The 16,180-nt window shown below is 39.5% G+C and overlaps 1 protein-coding gene across 21 annotated transcripts in view; it reads left to right on the top strand.

Annotated features, from left to right (window-relative positions):
* KALRN (kalirin RhoGEF kinase) overlaps positions 1–16,180 on the top strand; it is a 695,573-nt gene that overhangs the window by 388,687 nt on the left and 290,706 nt on the right. For 13 of the 21 annotated variants that reach the window (XM_032149952.2, XM_032149956.2, XM_032149958.2 and 10 more), the window contains 3 exons: positions 6,250–6,369; positions 9,913–10,131; positions 13,800–13,949. In XM_032149952.2, coding sequence (XP_032005843.1) covers positions 6,250–6,369; positions 9,913–10,131; positions 13,800–13,949 — 489 coding nt within the window. The remainder of the gene's footprint in view (positions 1–6,249; positions 6,370–9,912; positions 10,132–13,799; positions 13,950–16,180) is intronic. The other 8 variants (XM_032149957.2, XM_032149954.2, XM_032149955.2 and 5 more) reach the window with 1 other exon arrangement.

The following is a 16,180-nucleotide window of genomic DNA, read 5'->3' as shown; positions in this document are numbered from 1 at the left end:
CGGAACAGTAATGAGTATGCAAATTCTGCAACTTAATAGTTAAGACTGGACTTTCTTTTCTTTTCTTTTTTTTTTTTTTTTTTTTTTTTGAGACGGAGTCTCGCTCTGTCGCCCAGGCTGGAGTGCAGTGGCGCGATCTCGGCTCACTGCAAGCTCCGCCTCCCAGGTTCACGCCATTCTCCTGCCTCAGCCTCTCCGAGTAGCTGGGACTACAGGCGCCCGCCACCACGCCCAGCTAATTTTTTGTATTTTTAGTAGAGACGGGGTTTCACCGTGGTCTCGATCTCCTGACCTCGTGATCCGCCTGCCTCGGCCTCCCAAAGTGCTGGGATTACAAGCGTGAGCCACTGCGCCCGGCCTGGACTTTCTTTTCATATGAGAAATCCTTTCTCTTTTATAATCTCATTTTAAGAGAACATGCCCATGGGGAGAAGTGGTGTTATGCTTACTTTTCAAATGAGGAAACTAAGGTACCATAGGGTTAGTGTTCCTCAAGTCCTCTTGACTGGTCAGCTGAAACTTCAGCCCAGGCCTCCTAAATCCAAGGTCCTACAGTTTGTCTCTGCTGGCCCCCACTCTTGCCATGTGGTCCCAGGAGAAATAGAAGCTCTCCAACGTTATGTGAAGTGAAATGAGCCAGGTGCAGAAATACTACATGCATGTGGGAACTAAAAAGATTGTTCTCATAGAAGTGGAGAGTAGAGTAGTGGCTATCAGAGATAGAGAAGGGTAGAGGGGAGGGGAGGATAAAGAGAGGTTGGTTAATAGGGACAAAATTACAGTTAGAAGGAATACGTTCTAGTGTGGTATAATACAGTAGGGTGACTATAGTTAACAATTTATTGTATATTTCAAAATAGCTAAAAGAATTTGAATGTTTCCAACACAAATAAATGAGGTGATGGTTATCCCAGTTACAATGTGCACTACACATTGTATATCTGCATCAAAATATCACATGTATCCCATAAATATGTACAATTATGTTTATCAATTCAAAATTTAAAAATAAGAATCCTTCTAGCTGAATGGTCTGAGGTTTTCCTGACCTCAGCAGTACCATGTATGAGAGGACAGGAGCAGGCATGGCCTAAGCTTGATGGAGAGGGTGGCACCTGCCTGAGGTCAGCAGGGTTCCAGCAGGTCATCAAAGTCCTCTGCTGCACCTACTTGGTTATTTCCATCAGTGGAAGGTGGCAGGAATGACCTTCTGAACAAAACGTAACGGGAAAATCATTCCTATTTGACTTTGAAATGAAATATATAAATTTGCTTTTGTTCCTGGGTTTTAATTTATTTTTCTCCAGTATCAGTGGTAGATTCAACTCCCTAATTCTCTTTTCCATGGCTGATATTAAAATAGAAATATATTCATTCTCCAACTACACATCCCATATAGGAGGAGACTGGGCTGATAAGTATTTTGTTAAATAGGGAAGTAGACTGTCTACATATAAATAATCTGGGGTGGACTAATATCTATATACATTCCCATTTATAATTTCATGAGTGGGAAGACAAAAAAGGAATTCTTTTGTGGGAGTGGGAAGATTCCTTATTTCTACCATGACAAAAATGACACACCATGGGATTGTCGTTCAAGACTGTACAAAATTGCTCAAACCGGATTCTCAGGAAATCTACCAAGCCCTTTGCAAAGGGCAGTGGCCCTCGAGGTGCCAAGGGACTGCTGCTTGGTTAAGCCACCATGCCTCATTAGACAGACTTGTTTTCCTTGTCAGTGTAGGCTCTTTCCTTAGGGAGCGCTCTGATCCAGTTTCAGAGAAGGCATTTGAGTTTGATGGAAATTGGTGGAGCGGGAAATATTGATTTGGAAGCTGTTGGCTCTTGGAAAAAGGGAGTTAATTTAGATGTAGGTATTGATCAGTGACGCTAAATTTAGACAGTAGCTTGAGAGTCTCTTTTGAATATAGTCTCAAAAAAGAAAGAAAGAAAAAGGACACTTTAACTGAAATGCCATTAATGGGGGCAGAGAGGGAGAGGACAGTAATAGATTATGATACAACTATGTCATTAGAGCTCATAGATTAAAGGTTTAGATTTGATCATGGCCCATCATAACCTTAAGTGTAGTTTTACCAAAATTAAACTGAAGTACTGAAAAGAAAGGAAGGCACAGACGTTAGACTAAAAATTATGTTAATGGACTCAGAACAAATGAAATTGATTGATGCAACTGATTTTCTTTCTGAGGGTTTATGTAGGACTTTATATCTAAGATAGATAGCCCAAACACCCCTAGAGAAATGGTGGACCTTGAAGGGAAACCAGTCCGCTAATTACAGCCCATGGAGCAGATCCCTGGACCACTCAATGCCAAATTACTCTCCAAACCCGAAAGAATTCTCTGATAGCTACCAGGAAAATTACTACTCTGGTGAAGATGACCTCACATCTATTAGACAATTCAGAAAGATTTGAAAGACCTACCTAATGAGCATAAAACTAAATGAATTTCCATATGTATTCCTGCAAAGCAGTGCATTTAGCAGAAAATACGCTAAAATGGATTTATAAAATGTTGTGTCTCTAAGCTATGAGGAAAGAAGTTATATTTATTTGATTACCAAAGACATTGGCTTAATTTGCTTCTTTGCACCAAATGCTGACCAAAATTTGCATATAATCAAGATGGACATTTAGGACAAAGGAGAAAATATTAGCATGTCCTCATTCTCCTGTGGAGAATACTGTGTTCAGTTCTGTTGGCTGAATATAAAAGAGCGGAATTGAAATAGATCCAAAAGAGGGGCAGCCAACAGGACAAGTACTATCCTTTTGTTTCAAAATGGAGATAATTAAGAGGACATATGGCCACAGTCTATAAAACCATGAAGGATGAACATGTGCAGTCTCATAGACCTTGGGTTTTTAGAACTAAGGAACACTGGACATATGACAGGCTCCCTGCTACTATCTGAGGAGCTGATTATTTTTCCTGTGGCTAGAGTTTCAGAAACAACTATGCCTTGTGATAAATCATCTACAATAGCAGTCCTTAGAGTCAGTTGCCTTGAGTACAACCTCAAAGCTTTACTGTAGGTATGACCTTGAGAACACAGCCATCTATAAGCGGCTTCCCAGCCTGCATGGTTACAAGGCTCAGCCTGCCCAGCTTAAATGGCATCACTATTTGTGGATATCCACATCCACTTACTCAAATCTGTTCTCCTGACTTGGGCTTAGCTGAGCTCTCCTGGCCTGAAGAAGCAATAGATCTTCATGTACAGTTTCCCCTCAAGCTCAGACTGAGCTGAACTTTTGGCCTAGCTGTTAAGTCCCCAAGTAGTGATATTCTTTCAGTCCTTCATTTCTATGTAACGGATTTTCTTGGATGCCCTATAGATGTAGGGGCATTCTTTGAGTTTTGAAAGTAGTGTGGAATGTTAGAGCTGGAAATTATCTTTAAAGATCATCTAACCTATTGGGTAAATTGTTGCCTAGAATGATTGATCAATGTCAATATTCATTTTACGGTTTGTAAAATACTTTTACATTAATTATTTTATTTTATCTTTACCTCGTGCCTTATGCAAGGAACGTGTTCACATTTTACAGATGAGAAAACTGAGCCTTATGGAGCTTAAATGATGTTTGCAATGTCACACAGCTCAAAATTAATAGAACCAACATTTTCTCATTTTAATTATGATGTTTCTTAACTTGCATATATTTGTGTGCTCACAGAAGAATAACTAGCCAGTTTTATGAACCTGGAATTTTAAAAATACCAGTAATAGAAAATTATACCAACAAGGGTTATCAGTGATCAGAGTAAGAGGATAATGATGACAAAACAGCTAAGGAAGGTACATCACATCAGAATATGCCAGTAAGCTCATACAGATTCTGGAATAAAGCTCTCTTCTCATTAAGAGAGGTATAAATAATCACATCATTATCCAGCTTTTCTCCAAACTAAAAATCACCACCAGTACCATCATAATCATCAGACTTTACATTTTACACATTGTTGCATCAACCCTGCAATGCAGAAAGGGAAGGTACAATTATCCTTATTTTACAGATGAGAAAACTGAGACTCAGAGGGGTTAAGTGATTTTGCCAGGTAAGTAAAAAAGCCAGATTTCTGACTCCAAATTTTATGTTATTTCTCTACTATGCCAGTTCTATGTCCAAGACTGACTCATTCATAGGGCTCAGCCCCACCCTGGAGCTAAGCCATAGATATAAACTACCACGCATTTTTAGCTTCCTAAAATCAAATCTCCCACTTTAAAGTCCTGGAATGCCTTTTTAAACAGCATTTAATAAATAAAAATGAACAAGGAAATGATGTTATATAATTTAAAAAGTAGGTACTGAAACCCATGATGTTTCTAAATGGGAAGCTGGTAAGTAGGGATCCCAACACCATAGCTGTAACTCATGTTTCCTGTTGGCTAAAACGGGAGAGAAAAATTTTCTAACAAAACTGAAGAGACCCAAAAGGAGTCAAATTGTCCTACAGACATTGATGTGTGATGCACTTGGAGAAGTGGTTTCTCTGACACCCTCAAATGAATCTTCAGACCAAACAAAATGCAGTGAATCATGGCAGAGGGACACTGTGAGCTCCATTTCCCAAAGAAATGAGGCATTTGGGCATGCAGTCTATGAATGCATGTGCCCAAAGTTACAGGCAATTTTTCAAAATCATTAGCACCTCTAGCCAGCCAGCCAGTCCACCAGTGACAACAGGGATTTCACGCGAACACTCTGAGCAGTTATTTCCTGTAACTAATTGCTTTACAGATTGGCATCGCATCTACAATCTGCCAGCTTGGCCATGAATTAACATCTCAATCCAAGTAGCCCAGCTTCAGTGGGATTTATGACCTGATGTTATCTATGCACAATAAGGCATGAGTCATTTTTTGCCCAGGGATGAAATTTGAGAGGTGCCTATGGGTTCTAGATCATGAGACTGGGCTTGGTATTTTCTAGTTGTTCCATGTGAGGAAGTAGAGGGGAGAAAAATATGAAAGCAAATCTGAAACAGATAGTGGTGTCTTCTCCTTTGGCATGAGGTGACAGATGGGTGGTATTTACTGATCTTGAATTTTCAGAATAGCTTTTATTTCTTCTCCAAGAAAACTCTCAGACTCCTTAATAAAGAAAGTGTTTGGCAATGTTCTGGTGACCAGACACCAGGTAGGTTTTCAGAGCCTAACTCTTCCAGTTGCATTATTTGCTCTGACTTTATTAGCTGGATAATTGCCACATCCCCATTTCACTTAGAACTGTCTAGACAGTGTCAGCTGTTTCTTCTTCTATCCTAGTATTCCCTCGTTGAGTTTCCTTTCTGCCAGTACTTGTTAACATCACACAGAAGTTGTATTCAGCCTACCCATGGCCTCTAAATAATTTAAGTCAATTATATTATAGCTTACTCCCCTTTTTCTGATGATCCAGAATATGGGTTATTACTTCTATTTTGCTTGTTTTCTTTCTCTTTTCTCCTTTTTTGGAGTTGTTTACCTACTGAAGTTCAAACCTGCTTACTCTTGGTTATTTTGCAAGGTAGAGGAAATTAGACTCACTGCTCAGGTGTGACCTGGGTATTCTCCATTACTTCAAAAACTACACCACACCCATTATATGCAAAGTACTGTGCTAGGTACTATGTGAGACTAAAATACAACTAATATATTGCCCCAGATTTCAGGAAGTTTATGTTCTTAGGGGGGAATGAAACATAGGTCAAGATGAAGAAACAGGAAGTCTGTGGTGAATACCATAAAGGTGGTACATACAAAATGATATGCTTGCCCTAGATAAAGAAGAGATTGTTTCTAGCAGGAGAGATTAGGTGCAAAAGATTTCCATAAGTTGTTGTTATTTGAACTGGGCCTTATAAAAAAAGAAAAGGATACCAACAGATGGAATTTATTTATTTATAGCATCCTATGTTCCAGAAGGAAGTTTAGACATGCATACAGTACAACCACGTTAAGTAATGTTTACACTATGTGGGTGAGGAAATTGGGACAGAGGGGTGACGTGGAGCTGGGAATAAAGCAGGTACATAAAATAAGTACCTTATGGCACAGGTACTCTGTATGATTGGGGAGATGACCATTTTAATTATGGAGACCTTTCCTGTCCTCTCTCCAACAGAAGATAAAAGATAGTGAGCTCTCTGACTGAAGTCCCCATGAGAGGAGGCAACAGCTCTGGGGAAACTGCGGAAGGCCATTCACTTGTGTGCTTGTCCCGATTCCCTAGGTCCTGGGATGGATCCGCAATGGAGAGTCTATGCTCAACGCCAGCCTGGTCAATGCCAGCTCTTTGTCGGAAGCAGAGCAGCTGCAGCGGGAGCACGAGCAGTTCCAACTGGCCATCGAGGTAACACCCAAATCTGGCTGCACTGTCCTCCCTTCCCCTTTCTGCTCTGTACCTCAGGCAGGGTGATTCTCAGGTGTGGGTGTTCCTTCAGGCAGCAAAGGCTGTACCCCTTCTAGTAGAATGGTCCAGGGAGCCTCCCTCTTACCCAAGAATTGATGGGGAAGCAAATACAGGGGTTCATCCCCCAGAGAGGCCTGGTATTAGAAAATAAGTATTCACACTTCATATGAGAATCTTTGTTACCTATCTGTACCTTCAACCTTTAAGGCCACTGGTACATTGGTTTTTTTATACATTCTAGATATGTACCATGTAAGGAAATGTAAAACTAAAAGGTTAGAAGTTACTTCCGGTGATGATCACTCAGGATTGAGGATAAACAAGTGCAAAGGTCATTATAAATTAGGATCCTATTTTTAACCATTTGGTTTACATGTAACCCTTAGATACTATTGTCAGAGTCTGCCTTTTAACAAGGATAATGAGCATTGGAGCAGATTGCACCAGATATTTTTACCCTACTGAAAGTAATTATTCAATAATGCTGGTAGAACAATATTTAAAGAATAAAATGCAACCAGAAGAAGTTCATCAACAGGGACTTTTTAGAAGGCTATTTAAAAATAAAACTTCATTTATGATAATCTAATATAAATTTTGTCTTGCTTTAAGTATGCTTAATTATCCTTTTTTACTAGGACATTGTCCTTCCCAGAGAGACTTGAACTGATTGCTTTAGAGTGGTGTAGGAAAAAGAGTAGGAAATGGGACATGGGAACTATATTAAAAATAAAATAAGCTAATTACCAATGGGAAAAGAGACAGAATGAAAACTTCAAAGACATTCATTACTTATAGTTCAGTATAGAATTCAACCCACTTCTGAGTGTGTAAGAAATGCAAAGATGTTATCTTTTACTAAAAAAAAAAAATTGTTAATGAGTCATTTCTACAACAATGATGGCAAAATAATAAATTTTAACTGCCCGTCTCTTTTTATGCAGTAATCCAACTGATTGCTAGCCATTTTTAAGCTAATGTTGATTGATTGCAACCATTTAATTTCCCAGAAACCATCTTGGATGTATAAACAGTGTTAAGATGCATGATATTTTCTTAGGAACCATTACTAGTACTAGAAGAACTGTCTGGGATTTGAGATTTAAAAATAAACTTCATATTGCACACACAGCATCAGCAAATCATTTTCTAAGGCATAATTAACCAAAGGAAATAAGTTTTATTATCATCAGCTGTCTCTATTGTAGCTTTCTGACACACCGAAATATCACAGTGTTAGGATGTGTTCACTATAAAGAAAAAATCAGGATTAGGGTTATAATCAAGAATCAGGGACAGGCATGGTGGTTCACGTGTGTAATCCCAGCAATTTGGGAGGCCAAGATGGGCAGACCGCTTGAGGTCAGGAGTTCAAGACCAGCCTGGCCAAATGGTGAAACCCCATCTCTACTAAAAATACAAAAAAAAAGTAGCCAGGCATGGTGGTGGGTACTTGTAATCCCAGCTACTCGGGAGGCTGAAGCAGGATGATTGCTTGAACCCAGGAGGTGGAGGTCGCAGTGAGCTGAGACTGTGCCACTGCACTCCAGCCTGGGTGACAGAGTGAGACCCTGTCTCAAAAACAAAAAAAGAATTGGGCACACAGCAGTCAAGTTCCCATAGTCATAAGCAGCAACGAAGAAAATGAAGGCTGAGCGATCAGATTAGAGGTATAGCACAGTTATGAGGCATGCTGGGCAGAATGAAGACAGCTCTTGGCCATACTTCCTCTTTATTTACCTTCAGTGAAAAGGTTTGCCTTAATCAAATGGTGGGCAAGTAAGACCAAGTGTCATAACACACTTAAGCATCTCAATGAGCTTTTGAGGAAACATGGGTAAATGTATTCACAGTGCTTGAAATGACTATATTCCACATGACTGCATATGCAATATGTATTCATTTGGGTTAGACACCATTTCATCTTTACAGAATAGAGGCTCACTAAGCATACACACCTCTTAATCAGTTCTGGGTTTCTATCTGGATACAACTTGATTAAATATTCTTGGAATTGACGTTGAGATATAGGCCACTTAGACTCGAGAGGGCATAGCAGAGCAGTTAGGATTTCTAGAAGATATTGGGAATGAAAGGTAGGCAGAGTCTGCATTGCCTAGAACAATGAAGGGAACAGAACCAGAATTGCAACATATGCTCCTTCTCCAGGTGGCCTGTGCTTCTCCTTAAATGTGTCAGTTCAGACTAGGTTCTCCATCAGAAGGAAAATATACCAGGGAAGATAAGCTATTTCAAAGGGAGTGAAAGCAGCTGGGTTTGGCTTAACCCATTTTGACAGTGTTACTAGAGGCCTTTAGAGTGATTGTTGGTGGGGAGCATAATTTGACTTCTTTCTTGAACCCTAAGAAAGAACCCTGGGTTCCATCAGGGAAAATCAAAAAGTTAATAAAAAATAAAAAGTAAAAAAGTAAATTAAAAGTTAATAAAAAAAAGGATTAAAAAAATAGAACTTCTGGTCAGGTGTGGTGGTTCTTGCCTGTAATCCCAGCACTTTGAGAGGCTGAGGCCAGAGGATCATTTGAGGCCAGGAGTTTGAGACCAGCCTGGGCAAGACAGCAAGATCCCGTGTCTACAAAAAGTGAAAAATTAGCCAAGTGTGATTGCACACACCTGTAGTCCCAGCTATCCAGCTACTTTGGAGGCTGAGGCAAGAGATTGCTTGAGCCCAGTTCAAGGCTGCAGCAAGCCATGATTGCACCATTGCACTGCACTTCAGCCTGGGTGACAGATCAAGACCCTGTCTCAAAAAAAAAAAAAAAAAAAAAAAAATGAAGAAAGAAAATAGACCTTCTACATATATATGTATCTCCTCAAGGGATATGTAAATAACATGGGGATTATGTATTGAGGTGAATTATCTCCTGCACTGTTGTGCCCCCCAGTGAAGTAATTAAGGGATGATGTAGGAGGTTACTCTCTAGCTTTATTAACCTGCCAAATTTATTCCTTCAACTGGAATCTTTTTCAGCTGATTATTAATGTTTTAAATGATTGCAGTGTTAGCTGAGATTTGTGTTACATGAAGTTTCTTTTCATGTGCTGTCTATACTTGATCTGTAAAATGGGACTGCAGTAGTAACCTCCTCTGAAAACTCAATGTACAATTTTATTATTCTGTTTGTAAAGGAAATTTATGAACCAATTAGGGAGCAGATTGATATATAACTTCTGTTTCTCTACTATAGAAACTGAAATGTCCTTAAAATCTAGAATGCTGCAAGGAAAAAGAAAGAAATGGGGACAGGAGTTAGGGTCGTGAGAGATTAGCTAATAAAAATGTATGATATTCTTTTTTTAAATATGCTTTAAAAATAATAATGTATTAATGGTCATGACAAAATGGATCAGTCATTTAAAGCTCTTTAACTTCTCTGCATCTTTTCACTCACGCCTCACTCCACCCCCTCCCATACCACGCCTGGGTTGTTCCCACGGACCTTTCTCTCCTCTCCTTGTGCCCAGTCCCTCTTTCATGCCACTTCCTTGCAGAAGACGCACCAGAGTGCCCTGCAGGTACAGCAGAAAGCCGAGGTGCTACTCCAGGCTGGCCACTATGATGCCGATGCCATCCGGGAATGTGCTGAGAAGGTGGCCCTCCACTGGCAGCAGCTCATGCTGAAGATGGAAGACCGGCTAAAACTGGTCAATGCCTCTGTGGCCTTTTACAAAACTTCTGAACAGGTGAGGGAAAGGACTGTGGGGCTTGTGGGGCTGAGATTGCCAGAGGGCTATTTTCTGCCTTGCAGTGTAAATGGGCAGTACTTATGTCAGCGAGAAGCCTGTCCTCTCAGTACTAACATTTGAAGAATAGTTTGTGGAAACACCACAGATGACTTTTTTTTATCATCCTTTCCATTTGAGCACTGGACTGTGGGATTTGTCTGTCATAAATTTCTGAAACTCACCAGATCTATAGGGAGGTGTTGAATTAGAAATTGGGTGTATACTAAATGCTAGATTTGGGCAGTATATTAGTCAGCTGTTACCACCATAGTGCTGTGTGACAAAACACCCCAAAACTCAGTGACATCAATAAACATATTTTTTTTTTTTTTGCTTAAGTGTCTTGGATTCAGTTGATCTTGGCTGAACTTGGTAGAACTAGGCTTCGAGCTGCAGACTGGATCTAGATCTGTTCCCATGTCTCTTGTCCTCCTTGACCTGAAGCCATCTCAGGCACATTTATAGTTAAAGGCAGGAATGCAAGAGTCCAAAATCCACCATACAAGTGCATTTCAAGTCTTTGCTTGTGTCATATTCTCTTTCATCTCATTGGCTAAAATTAAGTCACATGGCCAAGCCAACATTAGTGAGGTAGCAATGCCTCCTATGAAGGTTAGGAAAGGAGAATGAATAGTTGCTGAACAATAATTAAATCTATCACAGTTAGGCATTATGCACTGCTTGAAAAACACATGGTTCTTTCATTTCTTGGGCCCCTAGTCTAATGGAGGAAACACAGCTCTCTGTCATTGGGGAACTAGGAACACACCAGATAAGATGATGCTGCTGTGGGAGAAAAGGCAGGAACTGGACAGCAGGGCCATAACCATGCAGTGTGTTACCCTTTCATCTGTATAGCAATATGCACAGGGCTAAGAGGATTTTTAAAATGACTTGGGTGCTGTTAGGGAATCCTTTTTATGAAACAGGTTTAAAACAGGAATACTTTTACTCAATGTATAGTAGTTTCCTTCTCTGAATTGTTCCCTGGTAGAAGTAAATCAGAATCATTCTCCTTGGGTGACTTACAGGGACCGTCGGAAAGTCTCCCTTGGAGCAAATATGACATGCGCATCAGAGGGCCCTGCAGCCAGGGTTAGAGTCTCCACCCCTTCTCTCAGTCCTTTCTGTTGCTTCAAAGGGATGACTCCTTTGATGGCCACAGAAGTGAGGAGCTGCAGACTAAGATGATAGAGAGCTTCCCCAGTTGATCCATAGATTCAACACAGTCTCAATCAAATCCCAGCAAGCTTTTTTTTTTGTAGAAATTGATACATTAATTCTAAGATCTATATGGAAATAAAATGCAAATGCAAAGAATACAAATGCAAAGAAACTAGAACAGCCAAAACAATTTTGAAAAGGAAGAACAAAGTTGGACAAGTCACACTGCCTGATTTAAGGACTTATTCTAAAGCAGGAGGGATCAAGACAGAATGGTATTTGGTATAAGAATAAACACAATGAGACAGAATAGTGGTTATAGAAATAGATCCACATATATACAGTCAGTTGATTTTTGACAAAAAAATTCAATGAGTGAAAGAAAGTCTTTTCAGCAAAGGATGCTGGACAACTGAATATCCATGTGGAAACAAATGAGGCTTAATTCCTGTCTAATATTATACACAAATTTTAATTTGAGATGGATCAAGATGGTGAGGGACACTGGAGTAAGAGTCAAGAAATTTTACCCTGAAGTGAACTTGCCGAAGGTTACTTTAGCCCTCTGGATTTCTGTTTCCTGTCTTGTTAAAGTATTTATACCTAATAATCTTCTCATTTCTTCTAACTCCCAAATTGTTTGCATCTAAGTTCAGTCCTATCATGGGACAGATCTCAAGTACTCTTTTTCTTAAAGTTTTTGCATGTCTGTAAGCTGTTTTATCTCAAAACATGAGCTGCCTGCACATTTCAGGCCTTGCAGAAAGAAAGGTGTGATGCTAGAGATGGGACTAGAGAAGTCACCTCGAGTTCGGTGACAGATCTTCTCATGACATGAGAAGCATGTCTGGCTATGAGAGTGTTCTTCCTGGGACAGCTTTCAGCACATCTTTCAGCTCAGTTCATAACTCAGTGAATGCCCTATCCAAAGACATCTTTCATCTGGCTGGGCATGGAGGCTCATGCCTATAATACCAGCACTTTGGGAGGCCAAGGCAGGTGGATCACTTGAGGTCAGGAGTTCAAGACCAGCCTGACCAACATGGTGAAACCCCATCTCTACTAAAAATACAAAAATTAGCTGGATATGGTAGTGGGTGCCTGTAATTCCAGCTACTCGGGAGCCTGAGGCAGGAGAATCACTTGAACCTGGGAGGCAGAGGTTGCATTGAGCCGAGATTGCACCACTGCACTCCAGCCTGGGTGAAAAAGCTAGACTCCATCACACACACACACACACACACACACACACACACACACACACACACACACACACACACACACACACACACACACACACACACACACACACACACAAAAGACATCTTTCATCAAAAGACTTTCTCAGAGAAGGCCAAAGATAATCATAGCAGTTCTTCCCTGCTGCCATATCCAAACAAGTAATCAAAGTCTATTGAAGGAAATCCAATCATTCCCAAAGTCTATTGAAGGAAATCCAGTATCCATGGGGTATTTGTTCCAGGACCCTTCACAGATATGTACATTCTCCCATGTAATTTAAATCATCTCTGGATTACTTATTGTTTTTATTTGTATTATTTTTTATGCTGTACTTTTTAACTAAGTATTTTCAATCCATAGTTGGTTGAATCATGGATGTAGAACCCACAGATATGGAAGGATGGCTGTATAGGTATATGAGTTTCAATTTTCTGCATCCTCCTCCAGGCCCTGATACTAGGCTGCCTTGGGTTTTCCACTATGGGACCCAGGCTGAATTTCCCTCCAAACCTCCTTCAAAATGCTTTTGCTCTCTTCTGAGTTCATTTATAAGGTTACTTAGCATGGCTTCTCAGCATCTTTAGAACTAAAAAGCTTCTTAACTGTCTTTTAGGTTAACCCAAATTTGTTACTCCTCTACAGGAAACGTGTATTTTGTAATAGAGGTCCTGGAGATGTCATGTCTTATGGCAGGATTTTTTAGACGTTTTTCCCCAGGGGAGGAAAAAGATGACATTCATTTATGGCCCGTAAACCATACAACGTAGGCAGCTTCCGGCAACTTCCTCCTTTGTCTCTGCTTGAGGCTCCTTACTATGGGACAAGTACAGATGGTCGGATAAGTCAAATATCTTCTCCAAACCTCATTTCCTGTTCTACCTAATTTATAGTTATTGTGAAATTATAACAATATAATGTGTAAAAACACTGAAACTCCAAAGATACTAGACTGTCTTACTTTCTTACTTCACCTACTATTCCTAGGTAATGTCACCAAATCCCATAAAAAGATGATTCCAAAATCTATATCTCCAGTTATAACATCTCCCAGGTTTCAGACACAGGACTGACACTGCCTCCTGGATTTCTCTTAGATGTCTCAGAGGCATTAAACTTCTAATGAAAAATGTCATATATGTAGGCTTCTATAGACTGAAGGTCCTCAGAGAATATTTCCTGAATAATTAATTTACTGAGTCTTTTCTTCCTTGATTCACTAGGTGTGTAGTGTCCTGGAGAGCTTAGAGCAAGAATACCGGAGAGATGAGGACTGGTGTGGTGGACGAGATAAGCTGGGGCCAGCGGCAGAGATCGACCATGTCATTCCACTCATCAGCAAACATTTGGAACAAAAGGAGGCCTTTCTTAAGGTCAGAGCACATTGTCATGCAAGGGCTCAGACTCCTGGCCTTGGCCTTGTTCTTTCATCCTCTTTCTCTTTCTCTTTCTCTTTCTCTTTCTCCTCCTCCTCCTTCTTCTCCTTCTCGCTCTCTGTCTCTCTCTCTCTCTCTCTCTCTCTCACACACACACACACACACACACACACAGCTTCAAACATGCTTCCTAGCCCCTCTTTTTTTCTAACCTCTTCCCTAAAGGGGTAAGGGAGTGTAATGAAGATGTTGACTGGTTTTTTTTTGTTTGTTTGTTTGTTTGTTTGTTTTTAAATTTTATTTTATTTTTTATTTATTTTTTTTCCCTAGTCCCTATAAATTTATTTATTTATTTATTTATTTTTTTTTTATTATACTTTAGGTTTTAGGGTACATGTGCACAATGGACGATGTTGACTGGTTAATTTCAAAGGGTGAAAGGTTACATTTCCAACATTTATTTCTCTCTTAGCACTTTTTGTATAGTTAGGTGATCAGGATACACTGTTACTACTACTGCAATCTTCAGATATCCCAGTATCCCATGGATGTTGTTAACTGAGAAAAAGACATGCTTTCATTCAGTTGTGTTTGGCTAATTAAATTATTTTTTGATAGCAATATCAAAAAGATATAAGCTTAGATATAAAACATGATTAAAATATTTTATAAATGGAAGGTGCAAAAATTAGGGTAAGAAAGAAATGAATTTGGATGCCCTATTTATTTATCAATCTAGCAATTACCAATTACCAACACACATGACACTGTTCATTCTTCTGTATTAAGAGATAAATGCCTTATTCCGAGTATTCTACTAGTGCCCTGCCTTCCAAGGGAGGAAGCACAGGCCTGCTCTGCACAGACTGTCAGCTGGTGTGGGAAGTCCTTGTGAGCCTCCTTCCCCAGCCTTTGATCTTCTCCTCTGATCGCCTCTCTTCTGTGTTCAAGCTCATCTAAAGGCTCCATTTGCTCTCAGATTTCTTGCTGTCATGTTCTGCTTCCTCTCAGGTTTCTGGGAATAGAAGAGACAATTTTTATACCCTGACATGTTGCCATTGATTTTATTCAATTCTGTAATTAACTGCCTTTCTTTTATTAGGGATTTTCTCTACTTGACCACCACTTTGAGCTTAATTTTTATTTTTTTTAAGCTGGCCTCTCCCTGCCCTCCTCCTGTCTATCTGGTATCCGCACCTATATGGGTCAGAACCTTTAGTAATCAGCTCTTACTAATAGGACTAAATAGAAATTCTTCTGTGCAGAGCTTATGATGATTTTTTACAGTTTCCCCTATTACAAAGCAAATTTTAAAATGGAACAATTTAAGTAGAGCATATAAAAATCCAAACAGAAGTATAAATATATTTCTTCATACAATTAAAAGAAAATGTTTCTATTGAAGAAAGAAATAGAAAACCCTCTGGTCTGATGTTTTCCATATGTCCCTGAAACCATAGTGAGAAGCTGCCTATCACTGTGGGAATGATATGCCCAGTAAATAGAATATTGAGCTCTTTATTTGTATTCATTAGTTGATCCACTTGAAACTCCTTAAGCTGAGACCACCATCAAGCTGTTTTATTCAGTAGCCTCTGTGTTCATGGACACACCAGCAGGCGTTTGTGTGCCAGATATCCTAGATGCCTTTGTTGGTAATTTTTCATATAACCAGAAAATTATAAAATTTTATAATTATGTTTCTATTAATTATATAATAATTTTTAATTATATTATTTGTAGGATCAGAGGGAAAGCATAAGATTCTAAAATTTTACATTTCAAGGTGTGTAGAAGAAAAAAATAAAATTTCAAAGAAAAATGAAATAAAATTGCACAGTTTTATCTGAGATAATTTAATTCTGAAAACTATGGATTAAAAATTAGTATGCTAGTATTTATTACTTTACAACCAGAAAAAAAAAAACCTGCTTTGTAGAGAAATCCAGAAAATACTAAGCTTGAGAGGAACAAGAAATACTGTCAGTCATCCTAGATCCTAGATTTGTGTTGCTTCCTGGCTCCTGCCGTTTCTGGGCTCCAGTCTTGTCCATCAGCACAACAAGGAGAGTGTGACCAGCCCTCTCTCTGCCACCCATAGCTAATATGAGTCGTAAAGGGGGTAGGTAATATAACAGCTCTTAGTCCTTTATGTAGACTGGCATTCTTCAACAATAGAATACTTATTAATGATATTTAGATGAGGGGGACTTGATGGGCAAATAAGT

Source organism: Hylobates moloch, unplaced genomic scaffold (assembly GCF_009828535.3).
Source record: "Hylobates moloch isolate HMO894 unplaced genomic scaffold, HMol_V3 SCAFFOLD_4, whole genome shotgun sequence".
Taxonomy (NCBI): Eukaryota; Metazoa; Chordata; class Mammalia; order Primates; family Hylobatidae; genus Hylobates; species Hylobates moloch.
This window is presented reverse-complemented; position numbering and strand designations above follow the sequence as displayed.